This window comes from Manduca sexta, chromosome 28 (assembly GCF_014839805.1).
Source record: "Manduca sexta isolate Smith_Timp_Sample1 chromosome 28, JHU_Msex_v1.0, whole genome shotgun sequence".
Taxonomy (NCBI): domain Eukaryota; kingdom Metazoa; phylum Arthropoda; class Insecta; order Lepidoptera; family Sphingidae; genus Manduca; species Manduca sexta.
In genome coordinates this window covers 9,210,649-9,229,658 of record NC_051142.1, presented here as the reverse complement: position 1 = coordinate 9,229,658, position 19,010 = coordinate 9,210,649, and the positions used below count along the sequence as shown (strand labels likewise).

Here is a 19,010-nt window from a genome sequence, read left to right as displayed (position 1 = left end):
TAGCGATACCAATCGGATGTATACGGTTAGGCTGATCAATCGATTGGCACGGTGGCCTTGTATGATTAGTGAATACAAACAGTACGGGTTGCAAAGCGGATGCGGTGGAAGCGGGCCACGCGAGCGCTCGCCGCGCCCCCTCCGCGCCCGCACACACGCCGCTGCAACAGACAACCTTGCCCCAAAAATCTCTGACCTACATTTCTCTCCTCAAAATGCAACCAGCTTATGTACAAGGTATTATTTCATTACTTTTAATCTTTTGTATACCAATTCACTGTGTCGTTAATCGCCGCTTAATTGAAACTCGTAAAACAGAGAGAACTTGAAACATTTCGGTCACTTGATATACATACATATTTTACCACTTATTTCATTTTATAATTAAAAGTCGTTCGGACAAACAACAATCGCAGTTGCAAGAATAACCCGTGCATGAAAATATTGGTAAAGCGCCGTTAGCAATATAAAGTAGGTCGGGCTCATCGATTGCACAGGACGAACTAGGCGGCCTAGTTGGCTAGTGCGAGGGCCGGCGCGGGCGGCGGCCGGCGGGTCGCGATCCTACCATCTAGGCGCCCTGTATTCGTAGCCCGGGTAACCTCACTGTGCTCTATTTCTGGATCTAGTACGGTCAACGGAGGCTACTTATATTTATATCACAATCAGAAGTACGGATGATACTCTTAGTGTTGCGGCTTTACGAAACGACCTGGCGACATGCAATCTTATATATTTGCTCATTGCTCAGTCAAGGTTTAAAAGCAAAATAGTAATTGTTGACATTATATATTCGTTTCATTCAGTGTACTCAGAATTAAGTGTGTGAGTAGCGGACTATACACATAGGTATTCATTGACGTCTATTATAGAAATGGCAATTTTATACGGGGACAAAGAAATTCTATAAACGACCAATTCAATAGAACAAGTAGGTCAGCGCGTGACATCGTGTCGTCAGGAAATTAATATTGCGTAGTATTGGCAGTGTGATGCAAGAAGAAGCCGAAGTAGTTACGAATTTTTATCTAGAGAAGTTAGATAAAGTTTAATTCGAAAGAGATGACGTCACGTGCAGCAGAGCTATTATTGTCGATACTACGTCATCGTGCGTTGGCGAGAGCGCTATTTGGCGTAGGCGCGACGCGGCGGTGACGTCACGGGTAGAATACTACGCTCCACCACCGCCCGTTGGCATGAGCGCGAGTCGTATGTAGGCGGCGAGCGGCCGCGTAATATTCGCGCTACACGTAAATAAAATCACATGCGATTACGTAATTGAACGTGAAATCTGCACAAGGACGCGTTGTCGGTGTTTCGACACAGCACTGCGCTGCGGCGCGCACCAACGCGACTACCGAAACCGCCTATCGCCGACGCCCGTCGTGATGCCATAATCGCATCGTTTACGTGCGACGCTTAGAAACCTGAGCGTTCACCTTGAGATGCCTGCAACCGTGGTCGCCTCTCTATTCTTAGATATCAAAATAGCGCTAAATCTGTACAGGAGGGCGGACCGTTAGCACGCAGGCGTCGTGACCCAACCTGACCCAAAAACAAAATCTGTCCTACCGGCTACCGCGCCCCGAGTGCTACTCCACCGCGTGCACGGGATCCCGTTCCGCTCACACAGACGCAAACCCACGCATTGCACGCACTGACAAAACAGCCGTTATTTACTTTGCCCAACTACCTATCCTTTGCCATTGACTTTTGTCTTCCTATAATAAGTAAAATGCCCAGTTCCTATTATTAACTTCCCCTGTATAATATTACTATACATTAAATAGTCGTGTATGTTAGTGCGTGTATAATATCGAACAGTATAATCGGCCGTGTTGTACGATTTACATATTTATTATGATGAAATTGTAATACATAAAATTGTTGTCCGAGGTTTTAATGGTCTATTACGAAGTCGAGCTATGCAACGTATTTAAACAATGGTGTTCTAAAATTATTTAAAACAATCGTTAGGTGCAATACTAAAAATAAAAGGAAAACGCAAGTGGAGGTCGGGTTTCGAATACGTGCTTGTGCGTCGTCGTCGGTTCAATATCAGCGATTCTGGGTTAGTGGGTCACCGTGCCGGAGTGGGTCGCTTGCCGCTCGACGCTCCCCGCGCACGCCACGCTTGCAATTAAACTTGCTCTTTGTGTGAAAACTACCAAGACATTACATCGCGTGCACCACTGCTCTACGCCCCTCCACCCGCACCGCCGCGTCCCCCCCCCCCCCGCCGAATATGGTCAGAGTTAATTCAGGTCACTTCAGGGAAGTGTCAACAATATGACTAATACAACCAACGTTCTATTTAGCTCAATAAGTCTAATCTTTATGCGAAGTTATATTTCATGATACATTTTTAAAATACAAATTGAAATGAACTTTTCATATTGCACGATTTCGTAAACATTATTTGTAATTGAAATTGACCTTTACATTCTCGGTGACTAAACGCATAAAAATCAATAAGTAAGCGGAATAGAACGAGAAATATGTTTGCAGAGTTGACTTGTGACACTCGCCCACATAGTAACGGTCACCGTGTGTTACTGTTAACTCTATACGGAAAACTAGTTATTTCGCCTTATTGAGCAGCGCCTCGTCTCACGCAGAAACCCTAGCGGTTTAAACCTAAACAGTGATGATGCCATAATTTGAACAAAGACTTTACGTGTCTTCTTTATTGATGGGTTTGTAGGCATTTATAGTTTAGCAAAATAATTTTGAATGAAAAATACATAGGTCCCGATTGAAACTAGAACTATTAAGATTCACGTCTCTTTGAGTCAGCTGTTTAGATAAAAAGCAACACATTAATCATGTAACTATTCCAAGGCGAATGCAATGAGGTCACTCACAAAGGGTCGACCTTGTAGTCGATGCAGGAGTAGGAGAACAATTTCCAAGTACATGTGTAGGTACTAAACATAATAATGTGAGTCAAAGTTCAGAGATTAACAAAAGTAAATTATGAAGAACTTCAGTTTATTGTTACCAATAAAAATACAAATTTAAAAGGCGCAACAAAAATTCATTTTTATATTTATATTAGAACGTAATTATTTTTGTTTTTTCGTCATTATTTATTAAAATATGTTACGATGCCAGGGATAAATAAAAAAGTGTCAGAAACAACGGTTTTTAAATTTGAAACGGTTTTCAGACCACATTAAATGGTCAATCATCTCAGTTCTAGCGCCGAATTTGGGTCGAATACATTAGTCGGACTATTTTATCACTAACCAAGGGAACTGCGGGCTTTGTAGTCCAAGTAATGTTGTTTCAGTAAACCGTTATTCTCCTCGAGCAGATAGTACATCACGTAATATAATAGAAATAGTACTGTGATTAAATATAAACTCATTGTTTTTTAGTTAAAAAAATGTATCACAAAAGCAAGCTTTCTTTATAACAAACGAAACTTGACTTCATTTTTTCAAGCAGTTATTGGTAACAGTTATTATGAGAAAATACTTGTAACGTCAGTTCGTACGTGGCCTAATTACAGTGTAGACACGGGGAATTTATAAAAGATGTCGGGGAATTCCGATTTACACGGTTCGTGGAAGGAACATAAAAACATATTTTGATATCAGTACAGGCCCATTATAATTAGACGTTCAATCCCATTGAAGCATGCATTTCGTGCAAACTCGTAAAACAAATCAACCATACAGTTAAAGTTAGAATTGGATAATTATGATTTTCTGTGAGATGGATTAAGACGGCGTTAATATTACCTCTATAGAACTAAAATAAATACACTTAAATTTCTTATTGTATTAAGTTAATAATCTATTCCAATAAATTCATATTTTTTTATGTATCCATTATTATTTTTGTACCGAAACGATATGCAAAAACAAGGACACAACTGGCACTATATAAAATGAATAATAAAAAGTATAGTTCGACAATATATGTAACATAACTTTATTTTTAAGGTATCGTAGTTGTTTGCCGTAGTCGCTTTCCTGCATTAGTTGATGATAATCTCAATGAAGAAAAAAAATCAACATTTCCTTATATTTTTAAACTTGATTTGAATAGAAACTATGTCAGGACGGAAAAGTATATATGAAAGTAACTTGTATTGTATTTTTCTGTGTACGACATATATGTACATATTTCCCGCTAAAAGAGATTACAGACGGTTTCATCGATGGTGTATTGTAGTCAGTGAATCATTCGTTTTATGAGAAATATATTGAGGAAAATACAATTATTACAGACTTTGTTCTCCTTTTATAGAATTAAGTAGAACGTTTTGTATAAGTGCCCGTTGCGTATTTCAAATAAATTTTTCTAATGTTCTTATCTTAATACATTCATTCTCATAGCTCAACCAAGGTTGTTGATTTTGAAATTTACTCCTGAAATTTTTGTACAGATAATCTTGTATTAAGGAATGCGGCAGATTGTTCTTATTTTTAATAGAGCAATAATAAATTATTTAGGTTGCATTGTTGTCTATTTCTTATAAAATACTTAGTTCATAAATTATTGAATAATAAAAAATTACAGTAAACGATTCCAACAAAACGAACTAATAAATCATAATAACGGTTTTAACAGCAACTGTAAGAAATGTGGATTTTATGGCGTTATTTCCAAGAATCTATTAATTTTTTCGATGTTCTCTACTTGTAGATGCATGCTATAAATTAATCAAGCGCTTGTTATTACATACTATCATTTACCTTTATGAATGATTTCAGTTTAGTTGCATTAGGAAAATTAAACATAATACAATACTTAAGTGAAATTTGCGTCATACACGCGACCGTTCCACGCAACGGTAACTGCCATAAGCGCAAGTGTCTTTGTTAGAATGATAAAAGAAAAAATAACTGGACTGTAAAATCTTAAAAATGCACTCTTAATTTGCTTTTGTATTATAACTACTTTCGCCAGCAATGCGGCGGTTGATGTTTCGGTATTTATTACAATGTCAATAAGCTACCTTACGTGTTTTCATGAATTTATGCTGTTGAATATGATTATGTATTTATTTGTGTGTATGTTTCATATTGGGCAAGTTTCTTGCGAGAAACAACAGGTTGAATGTAGAGCGTCAGTGCTTGTGATTCGTTTTGGCAATTATCAGCTGTTTTAATAAACAGCTTTGTTATTGTAAACGCGATCTCTGCTCATACGCAGCGCTGCGCAACGATCCAATACTTATACATAAATATCTATCCAGAACGCTCGTCAACATTATTGTTGTTTATTAAAAGTATTATTTTCAGCTGCTTCAATAAGACATTATGTGTATGAGTTGAATACAAAATAGCATTAGTAACTGTTGTTGGAGCAGTAGGCGGCGAGCGTAGAACACACAGGTGCGTGGAGTACTTTCACGCTCAACTCGGCACGAAGTACGAAGCATCGCGACGGTACCAGACGTTTGCTATCGACGCGCATGTATCGAATCGTAACGTTCTGTCACGCCCTATTAGGATACGTGCTTTGCTTGGTGCTTACCAATAGGAGGGAAATCGCACGGGATGGTGTCTGTGCAGTATTATCCTGAGGAAGAGATGTATATTATAAAATTTCTTGACCTCGCTCAACAAAAATAAACTTAATATGCTTATTGTTTCGCGATGCAAGGTACCAGGTAGTACGCGTAATGTTGGGCCGGTGGTGAAGACGCGTTGCTGGCGGCGTTAGCGAAATGTTCCACTTAAATCGGAACGAGTCTGTTGTAAGGTTATCCGACGCTGGGCCGCCATCGCACAGGCTAACGGTACGGCGGACGATCGGCGCCGGCGCACGTGAAAATAATTCTTGACGCGATTTTGTAACGTATACCGTTACGCGGTTCCGGGCCTGCCGGTGACCTTATTTCTCGGCCGAACACTCTTTATTTTTATATCTTATTGGCTGACATTTTATTGTTGTAGCCTCACATACGTATATATTTAACATATGTTATGGCGTCAAGCACTTCGACGCGTGTATGGATATTGAAAAAAAGCTATTTTGTTGATAAATTCCAAGTATGTTTATTACAACAGTTATATACATTTGTAATTAGCATGCGAATGATTAGCCTTATGTTAAGTCTACGCTGCACTAGTGGATTTAACTTGCGCATTACGTAATTCCCCCGATGACGTTGCCGGCAAAAATATAGATAATGGTTCTTTACGAACGCGTGCGCCGTGAGTCAGTCCGCTTGGTTTGATTGAGTCGATTCTATGTAGCGTAAAACGGATTTACAGAACAAAATGCTGTGGGTAAATAACGTATGACGCGGTTGGCGTACGGACGAGCGGTAGGTGGCCGGGGAATGCCGCACGTCACCGCATTGATAACAACTTCCCACTAAAACGCACACTTACCTCAACAGGCTCAGTGAAACGTTCATTTTGCGGCAGGGGATTTACGTACGTATTACTTCAAATTTCGTTTTTAAAACTGATGCAAGGGGAGATTACTCTATGCTACTATTTTCCTTGAACTTGTTTTGAGCCAGTGTGTCGGCTTGTCGTCGCTATCTAGCATACGTCGGTGACGCAAAATGTTTGATGTGGATTGTAGGTATTTATAAGTGGTGCAAACAAAATGCCGGTAAACAACTGCGCATTGACTGTTGTTGTAAATATTTGTTATTGTGGAAAATATTGTTCCAAACAAAAATATTTTTTTTGCATGAAACAACACATACTACTAATAAAAAAAATGTTGTATTGGTATGTATAAGGAGAGGCAGCATAAAAACAGCTACTGGACAAAGGTTTAATATATGAGACAGTAGCGCCACTCTCAAACAATACTTTATAATTCAAGGTGTTGGATGGTGTTTTTACTGTTTATGTTCAATCGTATCGTTTACCATCAGGCGAGGCGCAAGCTAGTCTCATCATTCAAAGCAATAAACCAAGAATCTCTCGTCACGCTAGTCTTTACATCTAAAAAAGTTAAAGCATCTAGTGTGCGGCTCTGCCATATATTATAACTGTGTGTAGTATTTATTTCAGACTTTAAATTCTTAATGCTTAACATATACATATTAAAGCTGTTAAAGTTGGAAATCTAGCGCATGTCAACGCGACTACGGCAAGTGGCGGTAGAGCGCTTCGTACTACGTCATCACTTGCGCACGGCGGGGCAAGGTCTGCGCGCGCGCACTTGTCTTCCTCATTGTTTTTCATCTCATTAAAAAGCTTGTCATATTAACATTTTTTATTAACAGATTAAAAAAGTGTTTTTATGATGAGATCCGTCTCATGTCGGTAAATTATATAGTCGGTATACTCGTAATCCTATTTAAACATAAACGTCGAATAAAACAAACATCTCGATAAAATATAGTCTGTAAATATCAAGTTCATGAAGGGTCAAGTGAGTGATTATCCGATAAATAATTTTAGGAACGTCCCGATATTACAATAATTATGCTCAGCGATAAAGCGCGCAGTGCGCCGCACCGATGAGCGATGATGTGTTTTGATGACGCATGACGGCCGAGTTGCGACGCGTCGAAGCCGGCCGGCACGCGGCGTCGGCCGGCACCCGGCCATTTTACCGGCACTCAGCACTCGGCCAATACGGCGCGCGCGCATTGCTTAAGGAAAACTCCACTATAACTTCTAATATTCAACCGAGAGCCGCCACTCGCCAGTGATGCTTATATTTGGATGCGTGTTTAGTCAAGCGTATTCGTACGCAGTTTAACGGTGCGGCCGGATTTGTAGAATCGAGAACACGCGTGTTCTAAGCCACGCCAAAGACGTGCTGCGCATTATCTGCTGTGAATCTTGATGGCGCGACTGGCGAGAATGAATTCATGCGCAGTATCGACTCTACACTATGCTGTGCTCAGCGCGCACGGTAGCCGCTGCCCGCTACTGTTTGCATGCGGCGTGCAGCTGCAACACGTGTCACATATTGTTTATCTTCTATAATTACTGGCTGTGCTTAATCTAATCTACGAATTGAACCACGGATTTCAATGCACATTTTAATGCCTCGACTCCCGATAATAACGACATTGTTTTATGAATTGTTCGTATCTCAGTCCAATGTGACGCCCACTGATAACGACATCGTTGTCCTTCATTTTACTTAAAGTGCGTATTTGCTTTAGCATTTCAACATACAGTTATTTGTCAATAACAAAGGCATGCCCATAATGAAGGCTAAGTAATTGGACTGATTAATTTTGTGGGGAGGTTTTAGTTCAGTCAGATCCTTCTGATTATAATATAAAACCATTTGAATAAAATAGGACATTCCTGTCGTTAAAATAATATAATAAAACATTACAAAAAGCTGACAGAGATAAAATAATAATCTACGCCACACTAACTGGCATATTATGTTAAGGATCAGATATAAAAGAATCCCAGCTATGGAGAGACGAGTGGCATAACTTGGGGTGCAATAATGCGGCGGTGAAATATGCAGCGGATGCGTCACATAGTGGCTGATCGGTGCTGCACGTGGAGTCGGGGTCAATAGCTCAGTGCACGCACCTCTCCCGCCTTCTGCCCGCGTTCATCGCCGTACGCACAACCTTTTGTCCCTAATGCACTCGATCTACATTATACAAAAGTATTCATTCTGTGCAAATTTTGCGATTAGTTCCTTGTATCTGTGCATTGTCTTCGACAGCCAGCGCTTGTAAAATATATTACATTGAGAGCCAGTGTTGTCTCTACTTAATAAACGTTGATATCTTTTACTAGAGGAAATTACCGGTGATACGTTATGTGCACAAAATAAGGAGTATGATGGTTGGTTATTTGACTCATAGAAACCGAATATAAAGTATTTAAAATAATTATAATGCAAGTGCAAGACAAACCTCAGCGGCGGGCGCGTGCACCTGGACGCGCAGCTCGTCGGTGTCATGGTCGTGATGCAGCACGTCGGCGCGTACCTCGCGCCCGTTGTACGTGAGGAAGACTCTTTGGCCTGGCCGTAGGCGCACGCCCGCCATGCCGCGAAAGCCGGGCCCGATGAGCTCCGCGTCACGGTACTCGCGGGTGAGCTTTCCACCGTCAAAGCGCACCGTGTAACGCGTATTAGGCGTCAAGTTGATACAATTGTTGTTCTCCGGGAAAGGCGCCGGCGTCTTCACTGCCTGAATCATGCCCGAATAGTATAGTCCTTCGTCACCGAGGGCCGCTACGCGGGTCCCGATGATGGAACGCTTCGCCAGCCGTTTGCCGGTTGACATGGTGTTCTCAGTTCTGGCGCACGAATCTAATGCTGCACTGGCGGGGCCCGCGATATCGGACGGTCCGCTTTCTTTTAATTTCACACAAGTTCACTGGAAAAATTTCAAATCGCCCGGCGCACGCGTTTCGCGGGATAACCGTCACAGAATTTGGGGAAATTTAAAACAAGTCGATGTTGTTCAGCACGCGGGGCGCGGTCCGGCTCCTCAACAGGCCGGGGCTGGTCGCGGCTCTCGCGCGGAAACATAATACGAGGGCAGGTCCTCGACGATCGGGACAAAGAAAAATCCTTTCGCGGGGCTAAACTTCGCAAGTGAATTCACAGCGAACGACCTCAATGAGCGCGGTTCGAACGAGAACTGCGGTGCGTGCGTGCGATGCGGCGTTCGCCGGCGACACCGGCCGGCCGGCGAGCGGGACCGCGCACCGGCTGTCTCGCTTCTTTGTTTTGATACTCAGCTGTTCGCGCGAGTGGGATGCAGCGAGGTAGGGCCGCGCGTTCGGCAAGGACGCAATATCGGGCGCCCTCGGAGCCCGAGCTTGTTTCGGTGACACTCGCTATTTTGAGCGGGCGGGCGGCACGAGGCGGCGGCGGGCGGCGGGCGGCGGCGGGCGGCGGGCGAGGGCGGCCGCCCACGGGCGACATTGAGGCGCGCCGGCCGGTTCGCACGTGGAGCGGCGAGCGCTAACGGGATTGCACAACGCACCTCTCCGACTGCTACGGACGCTGCCATCAGTGTCCGTTTGCTGCTTCATACGTGACACAGTTTCTATTCGGATTCGGGGTCGATCAAATGTCAACCAGATGCATCTACTTATGTAACGTTCTTAATGGCCCAATTAGGCATATAGACGCAAAATAAGTTTTATCAGTTTAAATATGTATAGTAAAGTTGGATAGTATCAGCATTGTACCCTTTAATAATAGATGTTATAGTACAAAAATGTTTTTGGTTTTGATTTCATAGATCGTGCATGTGACAGAACTAATCATTACGACTCTTATACGAGGTGATAATTATTTTAGCCATTATCAACACCGTGATTGTATATTTATCAAGTTTATGGCCACTGTTTACTTTAATAGTAAATGTAAACATGTTCGTGCATTGTTAGTTTTCCGTCATATTGTTTACTATATTTAACCCGACACTGTATTCGTGTATATTAAGTCATAATAAGATTAAAAGTGTTAGGGCGAAACATAGTAAATAGCAGAATTCTAAAGTTGAGGTGCAGAAGTACTAGGTACTTACATGAAGCGATCGACGTGATTGTGTCATCATTCCGTTGTATAAAAATCTCTTTCAATAGAAATAATGGACATATCAATTAAACTGATGATTTACTTGTTCTATGTGAAACTCATTATAAAGCCATGAATGCATAATTACGTGGCTTCAGTCGGATTTTGATGAATGTTTCGGACAGTTTTCGAAAGGGCTGACCTAATCTAAATGTATAGGTACAATATTATAATTAATGTGTATGTCTGATGTACAAAGAATGTAAAATCGGAAATAAACTGGTTCAGAAATATCAATAATAAATAGATACCTACTTAGACAGGGCCGGATCTACCTAAGGGCTGCTTGGGCTGCAGCCCAGGGCCCCGAGGTTACAAGGGGCCCCCAGACCCCGCTAAAACGCCTATTGTAGGCGTTAATTTGAATTTAAAAAATGGTTGTCTGGAAAGTCGGTTTACGGACGATATTTTTACGTAATAATGTCATAAAAAAACATTGATGAAAAAATTGCATACTTCTATGAATTGAGTTAAGGGGGTAAATACGTGTAAAAGGATGTTTTCATGCCGATTTTCATTATTTTTTTAAGGTATAAAAAATGAGTATTATTTATGGAAACTATTAGGTTATTTTATACATATATTCATGAGTCTTTTTCATATTTTACAAAAATATAACTTAGAAAGTAGCGGAGATATCAGCTGATACACATCGTAGGTTGTCATCCGACTTAGCAGTTGGTGTACACAATGGAAGCCATAATTTTTATCCGAAATTAATGGCACAGAAAAATTACTTTCTTTTATATGTGGGTCTTCTATATAAACCTCAATTTGAAAAAAAAAATAATTTGCATTTTTCAGAGGACTATTAAAATAAGTCATGTTTTTTTTACCATTTTTTCATATATTGCTTACTATAAAAAAAGTAGTTAAAATAAAAATATCGCTTATGATTGAGGTTCATATTCAGCACAATTGTGTAAGGAAATTATATCAATCTGCAAAGTCGTGCCAAGAACTTCCTGATAAGTAGATCAGTATTCATCATGACAAAAATTGATTCTATGATCTTTTTAATCAATGATTAATCGTTGATAACTCATAAATTGTTAGAGATGCGAATAAAATAGTCATGAGCAATTTTATAGAAAATTGTATTTCCTATAAAAAAAACTCTCACGCAATTTTTGAATTAGATCAATAGTTTTCGATTTATATCAAAAATTACACATTTTTTTCGATTAATTGTCAATAACTCACAAACTATGAGAGATATGAAAAAAAAGCTTATGATCAATTTTATAGCGAATTAAATTTTCTACAAAAAAAATCTAATAATTTTTTTTTGCTAGACTAATAGTTTCCGAGTTATGTTAAAAATAAAGCACAAGTAGTAGTAGCTACTGCTATTGGACACAAGCTATGCACATGGTAACATCGAATTTAGAATACTTCAATGTTTATGATTCTTGCCCGCTCCCCTCCCATAATAGATGGGCAGACGGCACTTTTCTGTGCCGTAGGGTGACATTTTTTGAAAGGGAAACGGTGACTACATATAGTTACTACGAATATGCATGAATGCGGTCTGCAAATTGTTCTAATGATCAATAGATTTAATATAAGTTACGAAACCCGGCAAGCATCGAGTTATATGGACCCTTCGCCACTGGTAATTATTCTTAAAAATACCTCATTATATACAAGCCTTGGAGGAAAGTTCGCAATATTTTTCCAAATTAATTTCTTTTAAGTAATAGGTAAGTAAAACTAACAATATATATAATGAAACTAATAATTTTAAATTATTAATTCCTAGTAAGCATATGTATAGTTACATCAGAAAAAACTGTAAAGTGACCGATAAGAAATCATTATCTGTTTTTTATTGTACTGTTTACGTATTGTGATGAAAATTGTACACAGAAAATACACTATAAATAATATTACTTAATGTATGTACTTACATAATATTATATTTTTTAAATATCATACACTTTTAATAATATAACATATTAGGATAATATTGTAATGTTGTGATAAGAGATAGCTATTTAATTATTGTTTCGTAATTTGTTGGCATAGTCGAAAGAAAGCACGTGCGGGAATAAGTCACGTTTTCCACGTGAAACGCAATAATATCACGTTCAGACCAAGTTTCAACGCTTAATATTGATTCAATGACGCAATAATTTAGTTTTATCAACATTTTCAACTCAAATGTACTTTAGGTATTCATCTAAAAATAATTGAAGAAATTAACTTAATATTATAATTGACTCCACAATTGAGATCTACAATGTTTGACAGAAGTCGTAGTTCAAGTTAAAACAATAGTTAAATTCTGTTACAGGAAAAATATCTGGTCCATGGTTATATGCGACACTTTCTCGAAAATCGCCAATATTCAAATATAAGCGCATTACCAAAAGGAATTGTATAAATAAATTGGTATAATTATTTAATTCCTTTAAAACTGTTATATTCAGTACGTACCTTATTGTCTCTATATACTTACTTAGTGGTCACTAAAGAAATTAAAAAACCGTTACGGTCAAAGGACCCCCGTTAGGAACGAAATTACTCACGCATTTTGTAATTAAAACTAAATCTGCATAGATCATATTATTATACTTTCCAAACATGTATTTTGCATACTTTCTTTACTTCACCTACCGCAAGTCGCGATAAGGAACTTCGTTCTAAAATTGTGACTTCTAATATATCGCATAATTGGGTTGTTTTACTGGGTAGTCTCTACGTGCCTATATATTTTATGTTTTAATAATATTATGTTTGGATTGTACATAATAATATACTAAGTAAGGTGCGTTCGGGTAAGATCGGATACGGGGTAAGATCGTTTAACGAAAAAATACCACGAATCTATGGTAATTTTTTAAGTTTAAGCTATGTAGGCGGCTACGCTGTCTCTTTTTGCCCCACCCTATATACCACAGTTGATGCTACGACCAAGAACGGGTGCGCTATGTGCATTGAAACAAAAAAATGTGGATTTCGCTCTTCTTAACATTTTTGAGACTTCTGTTTGATTTTTTGGATCTTATCATACTAGCATTAGAAGCGTTATTAGAACGGAGTCCGAACTTACCCCGCGAAGGTCCGATCTTTTCTAAGGGTTTTAAATTTTTATACAGATATTATTATCTATTTTTAAGCTTACTCAGAGAGAATTGGAAGATGATTAAATTATCACATAAAGTAGTACTAATAATAACCAGTTTCATATATAAAATATTGGTATCGCTTAAATATTTTATGAGAAAAAAAACATTTTCGAGACTCCTCGCAACACACCAAAAACCGTCCGAAATTAGCCGAACGCACTCTACGTGACACTATTTTTATAACATGAACAATTTTACCTATTTAAAACAATTTTTCGTTCATGCTTCTAAATTGTAAAGGGATATGGGTGTCGTAACACGTTACGTTTTTATTTTAATAGAAAATTACTTCTGGTTACAGTATTATTTGAAAATCTAGTTGTGTTTTACATGGCATTGAAATTTTTGTGTTCTCAATATGAATCTAATATATTATACTACATACATTGAGATGTAATAAGCCGTAAATACTAAGGCCACGTTAAGACATTGATTTCGTGACATGGTTTCGATTTAGATATAACGTTTAAAAACGACTAAAATAATAAAGGAGGTTACTCAGAAATCAGAGTTTATATTCGTCTTTTGGGGAATTGTTAAGATTCGGATTTGTATTCGATATGAAAATGGGTTCGCACCTATTTGCGCTTTCTTAAAAATGTATATCCCCTCCCCAAAAATAAAGGAGCTAAAATACCGAAGGCACACAGAGGCGGTAGGTACCTTAGTTATCGACACTTCTACCGATATTTTATTCGACACTTCTTACTCTCTTTACATAAATGAGGTTATTATTTAAGCAATGATATAAATGGCGTTCAATGATTCTTGCATTGAATGTTCATTATTTTTGGAAACTTGTACTTTAGGTGGAACTATTAAGTGGGATAATTTATTTTAAATTACCAAAAACACGATTTGAAGGGAACGGAGATAATGGAATCAACAATGTCGAATTTTAAAGATTAATAAATGTTTTTAGCGGCTGATACATAATTAAATTAAAAAGTTTAAAATCAAAATAAAACGAAATGCATATCGAAAAAGGATGCACGATCAAACATCTAATTTTTACATTAGATCGATAGACACGTACACACAAACACCATTTGTTAAGTAGTTTCGTGCCATAGGATGTTGACTCATAATACTCAGTTATTAGTAAACAGGAATACTCATACAATATGCTGGCACTTCAAAACTGCGTCATTATATGACACGTTCATTGCAAAATGTTGGGTACGCCTAGATTAGGTAATTATTCACTACTTTGCATTAAATAAGCCAGAATTCATTCGAATGTTTATGCGTGTTGTGCTTGCAAACATCGAATCATGTTAAAAAACCATTTAGTTTTGTAATATTAGTCGGATAAAAGGAACAGTGCCGAATTACTTGTATATTGGATGGATGCGTCTTCTCTGACATCGTTAGTAGTTTTGGCGTATAAGTATCTAATACAGCATACACAGAAAGCCATTTTCCTAAGCCCTTGCGTCGCTCCATCAACTCGCCTTGACGCGACTCAAGTCTCGCTCGCAAGTTAAAGTCTCGCACTATTGTAGATGGGTTTATAGACTCATTATCCGTAGTATATATCATTCGCTAACGGAACATCGAATCATCTATTTCTTTTCTCTTCTACAAGCACATAGACACGCTTGTATCTTCGAAGGAGTAGGTAGAGTCTCAAAGAGACGATCTTTCATTTTTCATTGGCTATTGCTGTCGCTCATGTGATAAGAATTGCTTTTAATCCTATTATATGCACTTTACCTGCACTATGGAGATAAGCTGTGGTTCTTGATTTATAAAAGGAATCTGTAGTCCACATGAAATCTAAAACAACCAATTTCATGAAATGAAGTCCCTGCCATTAAACTCAAGTTGGAAAAATCGTAAAATCATAACTACAAAAGAAAATATACTATATTACATGTGTTTACATTATGTGTGCATTCCGCAATCTGAATTTAACTGAGAGGATTCGTTTGATAAAGTTCAGTGGATAGCAACATCTGCCCGATGTACTGAAGGATTTACTAGTCAGTGGGAGAGAAAGGATTTTATTGCAAGCGTTTATAGAATTATGTTCACCGGGTAGATATTTTTTATAAGTAAAGCAAACATGAAATAAGCATTAATATTGCTTATAATTAAAAAAAACCTTTGTATATTTTGTGTGAATGTTATAAGTTTTATGAATGTAAACAGGCAACCACTCGGGCCAATAAGCGTTCTGGATCTTCCACCGGCTGTTGTGGCGATCAGCTGAGCCCAGAGCGGGAATGTTTACAAAAAACGTCAAAGAACAGGCTCGGCACAAGCGGTCTCTTGTCAGGTAACAAAGGGCGGCGGTATCGCAAGTAATAATAACAATAGTTCAATAGAATTTACTTTTTCTACCGCGAACGTTTGAACAAGTGTAAGAAAGTTTCTTTGTTATGTGTTGTTAAAGCTATAAACCACAGGCTATAATGGGACGTAAACCATTCAAATATATCCTTTCGTTGTAAGAAATCCTTATGAGGAACCTATATTTTAAGTAGTGTTCTTTTAAAATAATGGTTTCTTTAATCTTTTAAGTTTTTATAATTACCTAAATTATTACGATTATTTAAATTAATCTATTTTACGAATTTTATTGCGATTTTAATATTTTACTTGGGATCCAGTTCTACATTTAATTAAATCGGAACCCAAAAGACCGGCTGCCAGACTTCAAGACACTGTGAGCTCATTCTGCGTAGATCGGACCACCAACAGCTAAAAAAATATTAAAAAGTTGTATATTTATAAAATGTAGGTAGATATTGTAACTCTGACTTTGCGGATGAACAACACCTCAGCCCCCCCCCCGTGACCATGAAGGCTGCAAAGTATTCCAAACGTCGGGAGAAAAGCATAATATTAAAACCGCGATAAAATTCGTAAAATAGTTTAATTTAAATGTCTAACATTCGCGTAAACTTAAGAAACCATTATTACGACTAAATAAAATATCTGGTTATTAATTATTCCATGTCGCGGTCAGTGTTTCAAACCAAGATTTAAGTAGTAAGTACAATACTCTTATGGTATCTTCACATTAAATGGTATTTTATAGGTGAACTCAATACAATGAAACAGATAATTAGACCGACAACGTGAATATGCTTATTAGCATTAATGCGATTATAATTATAAGTGAAATCATTACTATAATAACCTCATTAAGTAAAAAATTAGGGCTCGCATAAACACAGAAAATTAATATTGGTTAAATAGTTGCCCTGTATAAGTGATCATCAATCATGGCCCGCTAGAAGACTACATTATGCGTAAATAAGCGGCTATTCAGCGTAATTCGTGATAATTTTCAATTTAGGACCAATTGGTGTGTGACAAGTCCTCCTTGCTTTTGTAACAGATAATAATACTTTAGCCGCTTAATCTCGTTTTATATATAAATTCTGTATTCAACGAATAATATATTTCAAAATGAACGCTGTGCGTGTCACCACAATGAATCCGTGTCTTAATAATAACGGCAATGGCAATTATAAATACAAATAGCCTTGATAGAAATAGCATAACTGTTAGCGCACGGTATCTTCGGAAACCGCCAGTTGATAAAACAGGAAATGCCCAAGCCCCAAGTACTTACATGTTTCGTGTGTTCAACATTGAGACCGCAATTTGGTATTTTGCCGCAAAGATAAAACGCGTATCCAATTCCTTGATAATTATTTTCAATGCCTAATGTATCAAAATGTTATGTAGTCAATGATTGCTATGTTTTAAATATACTTAACTTATGATAGATAAATTTATCATAATAATAAGGGCATCTTAACATTTTTATCACAATTTTAAGTAGAGAAATTTAAAAGTAGTGTTTTTTCAGTGTGTTGTTCTGTTTTTTGTGTCAGTTTGCCACCAGTATCAATAACCATATTACTGATGGCCATGCTATCGACAAAGTCGGACGCCATTTGGGGAACAACATTACGTAGGTAGAGCAAACTAAAGGACGTGAGGGCTCACTATACTTTCAACACGAACTGTTTATCTCAAGATTGCCTTCGTTCAATTTGTCAAGCGTGCACCCCTTGCAGGCGCGTTATGTTTACATCTTGGATTCGCTGTTATATTTTTTGGAAGGTTACGTACAAACTCACCAATAAATCTTTAAATGATCGCGAGAACGTCGTGCGATATCACATATACAAGTTTTCTAGGCGATGTTTTTCTATGACTTAAAGTTATCAGTAAATTTTAAATACAGTATGACGCGAATCAAGTATTGACGATGTTTAAAAAAAATTGGCTGAAATCAAAATCGTCATAGCGACAACTTATGTTTTGCCAAGACAAGCAACTGACGTGGGTAACTAATTCAACTGTAATTATTAACATTCTTCTCTGCAGCTATGACGTAATGTGTGTGTGATTTTATTGCGTCATAACATGTTTGAATTCTACAGAAATTATAGATGGTGTAGAACTGTATAACTTTTAAATAAATGTGTAGGATAAGGAAATGCATTATGAAAATATCGGATAAAATGATTAATCAGTTTCCGTTTTACATTTTGCACTCGTTTTATCTATTACCATGCTATTATAATAATTATTGTTGATTGATAAAAGAAATAAGTAAAAATAGTAAATTTAAAAACATTTGGAGGCGCCGGGTATCGATCCCGGTACCTCTCGCATGCTAAGCGAGCGCTCTACCATCTGAGCTACGCCCCCAGTAACTAAATGGGTGAAATTAAAGATAGTATTTTTAAAGCTATGTCGTCAATAAACAATGCATTTACGTATACAATACGCAAATTTTATTGAGCATACTATTACATAAAACGAATTGATTACTTATTCGTTCATTATGATAACTGCAGCTGTGTTATATATCGTAGTTTTGTGGCTAGTTGTGTCTACAGTGCGCATCGACGGGATGGCTTGTATTGGTACTATTACAGAAACCCGTTATAACACGTGGTTTTTGTCAGTCACTAATATAATAATATTACTGTCGATATAAACAATACCCTGCCCTCCTTATGGGGAACGTGCACGGACTATACTGCCATGCTAAGCACAAAAGCGGTATGTCAGGGAAACCTTATTTCGGGATAATCGAAGTTTTGTAAATATAGTTTTCTAGTTTTGTATGTAAAACTGAGATAGAGAAACTCTTTTAAGGTTTTTTTAACAAGTTCTAAATAAGATACCGGTAATTTCATTAGATGGGTATTTCTTTAAACTATCCGACAACATAAAAATCAAGATTTTGTTATTTTTGATATTCCGCTTTGGAGTTTAGCACGGCCGCATAGGTGGCAGCAAAAAACCGATGCAAGAGCCACAGAGTGGATAAAAATTGAAACTTTTTCAATTTGTAAGTATATTTTTAATATATGTCAGGTAAACGGCGATAGCTTAGTTGGT

The 19,010-nt window shown here is 37.8% G+C and overlaps 1 protein-coding gene and 1 non-coding gene across 2 annotated transcripts in view; both read right to left on the bottom strand.

The window, feature by feature from the left end:
* LOC115451422 (zinc finger protein 395) overlaps window positions 1-9,585 on the bottom strand; it is a 53,990-nt gene extending 44,405 nt beyond the window's left edge. The window contains exon 1 of the mRNA XM_030179732.2: window positions 8,822-9,585. Within this exon, the coding sequence (XP_030035592.2) occupies window positions 8,822-9,196 (375 nt within the window). The 5' untranslated portion in view covers window positions 9,197-9,585. The remainder of the gene's footprint in view (window positions 1-8,821) is intronic.
* Window positions 9,586-18,238: 8,653 nt separating this feature from the next.
* On the bottom strand, window positions 18,239-18,311 carry Trnaa-agc. Its single transcript has one exon. It is a non-coding gene; the product is annotated as a tRNA-Ala (tRNA).
* Window positions 18,312-19,010: the final 699 nt, after the last annotated feature.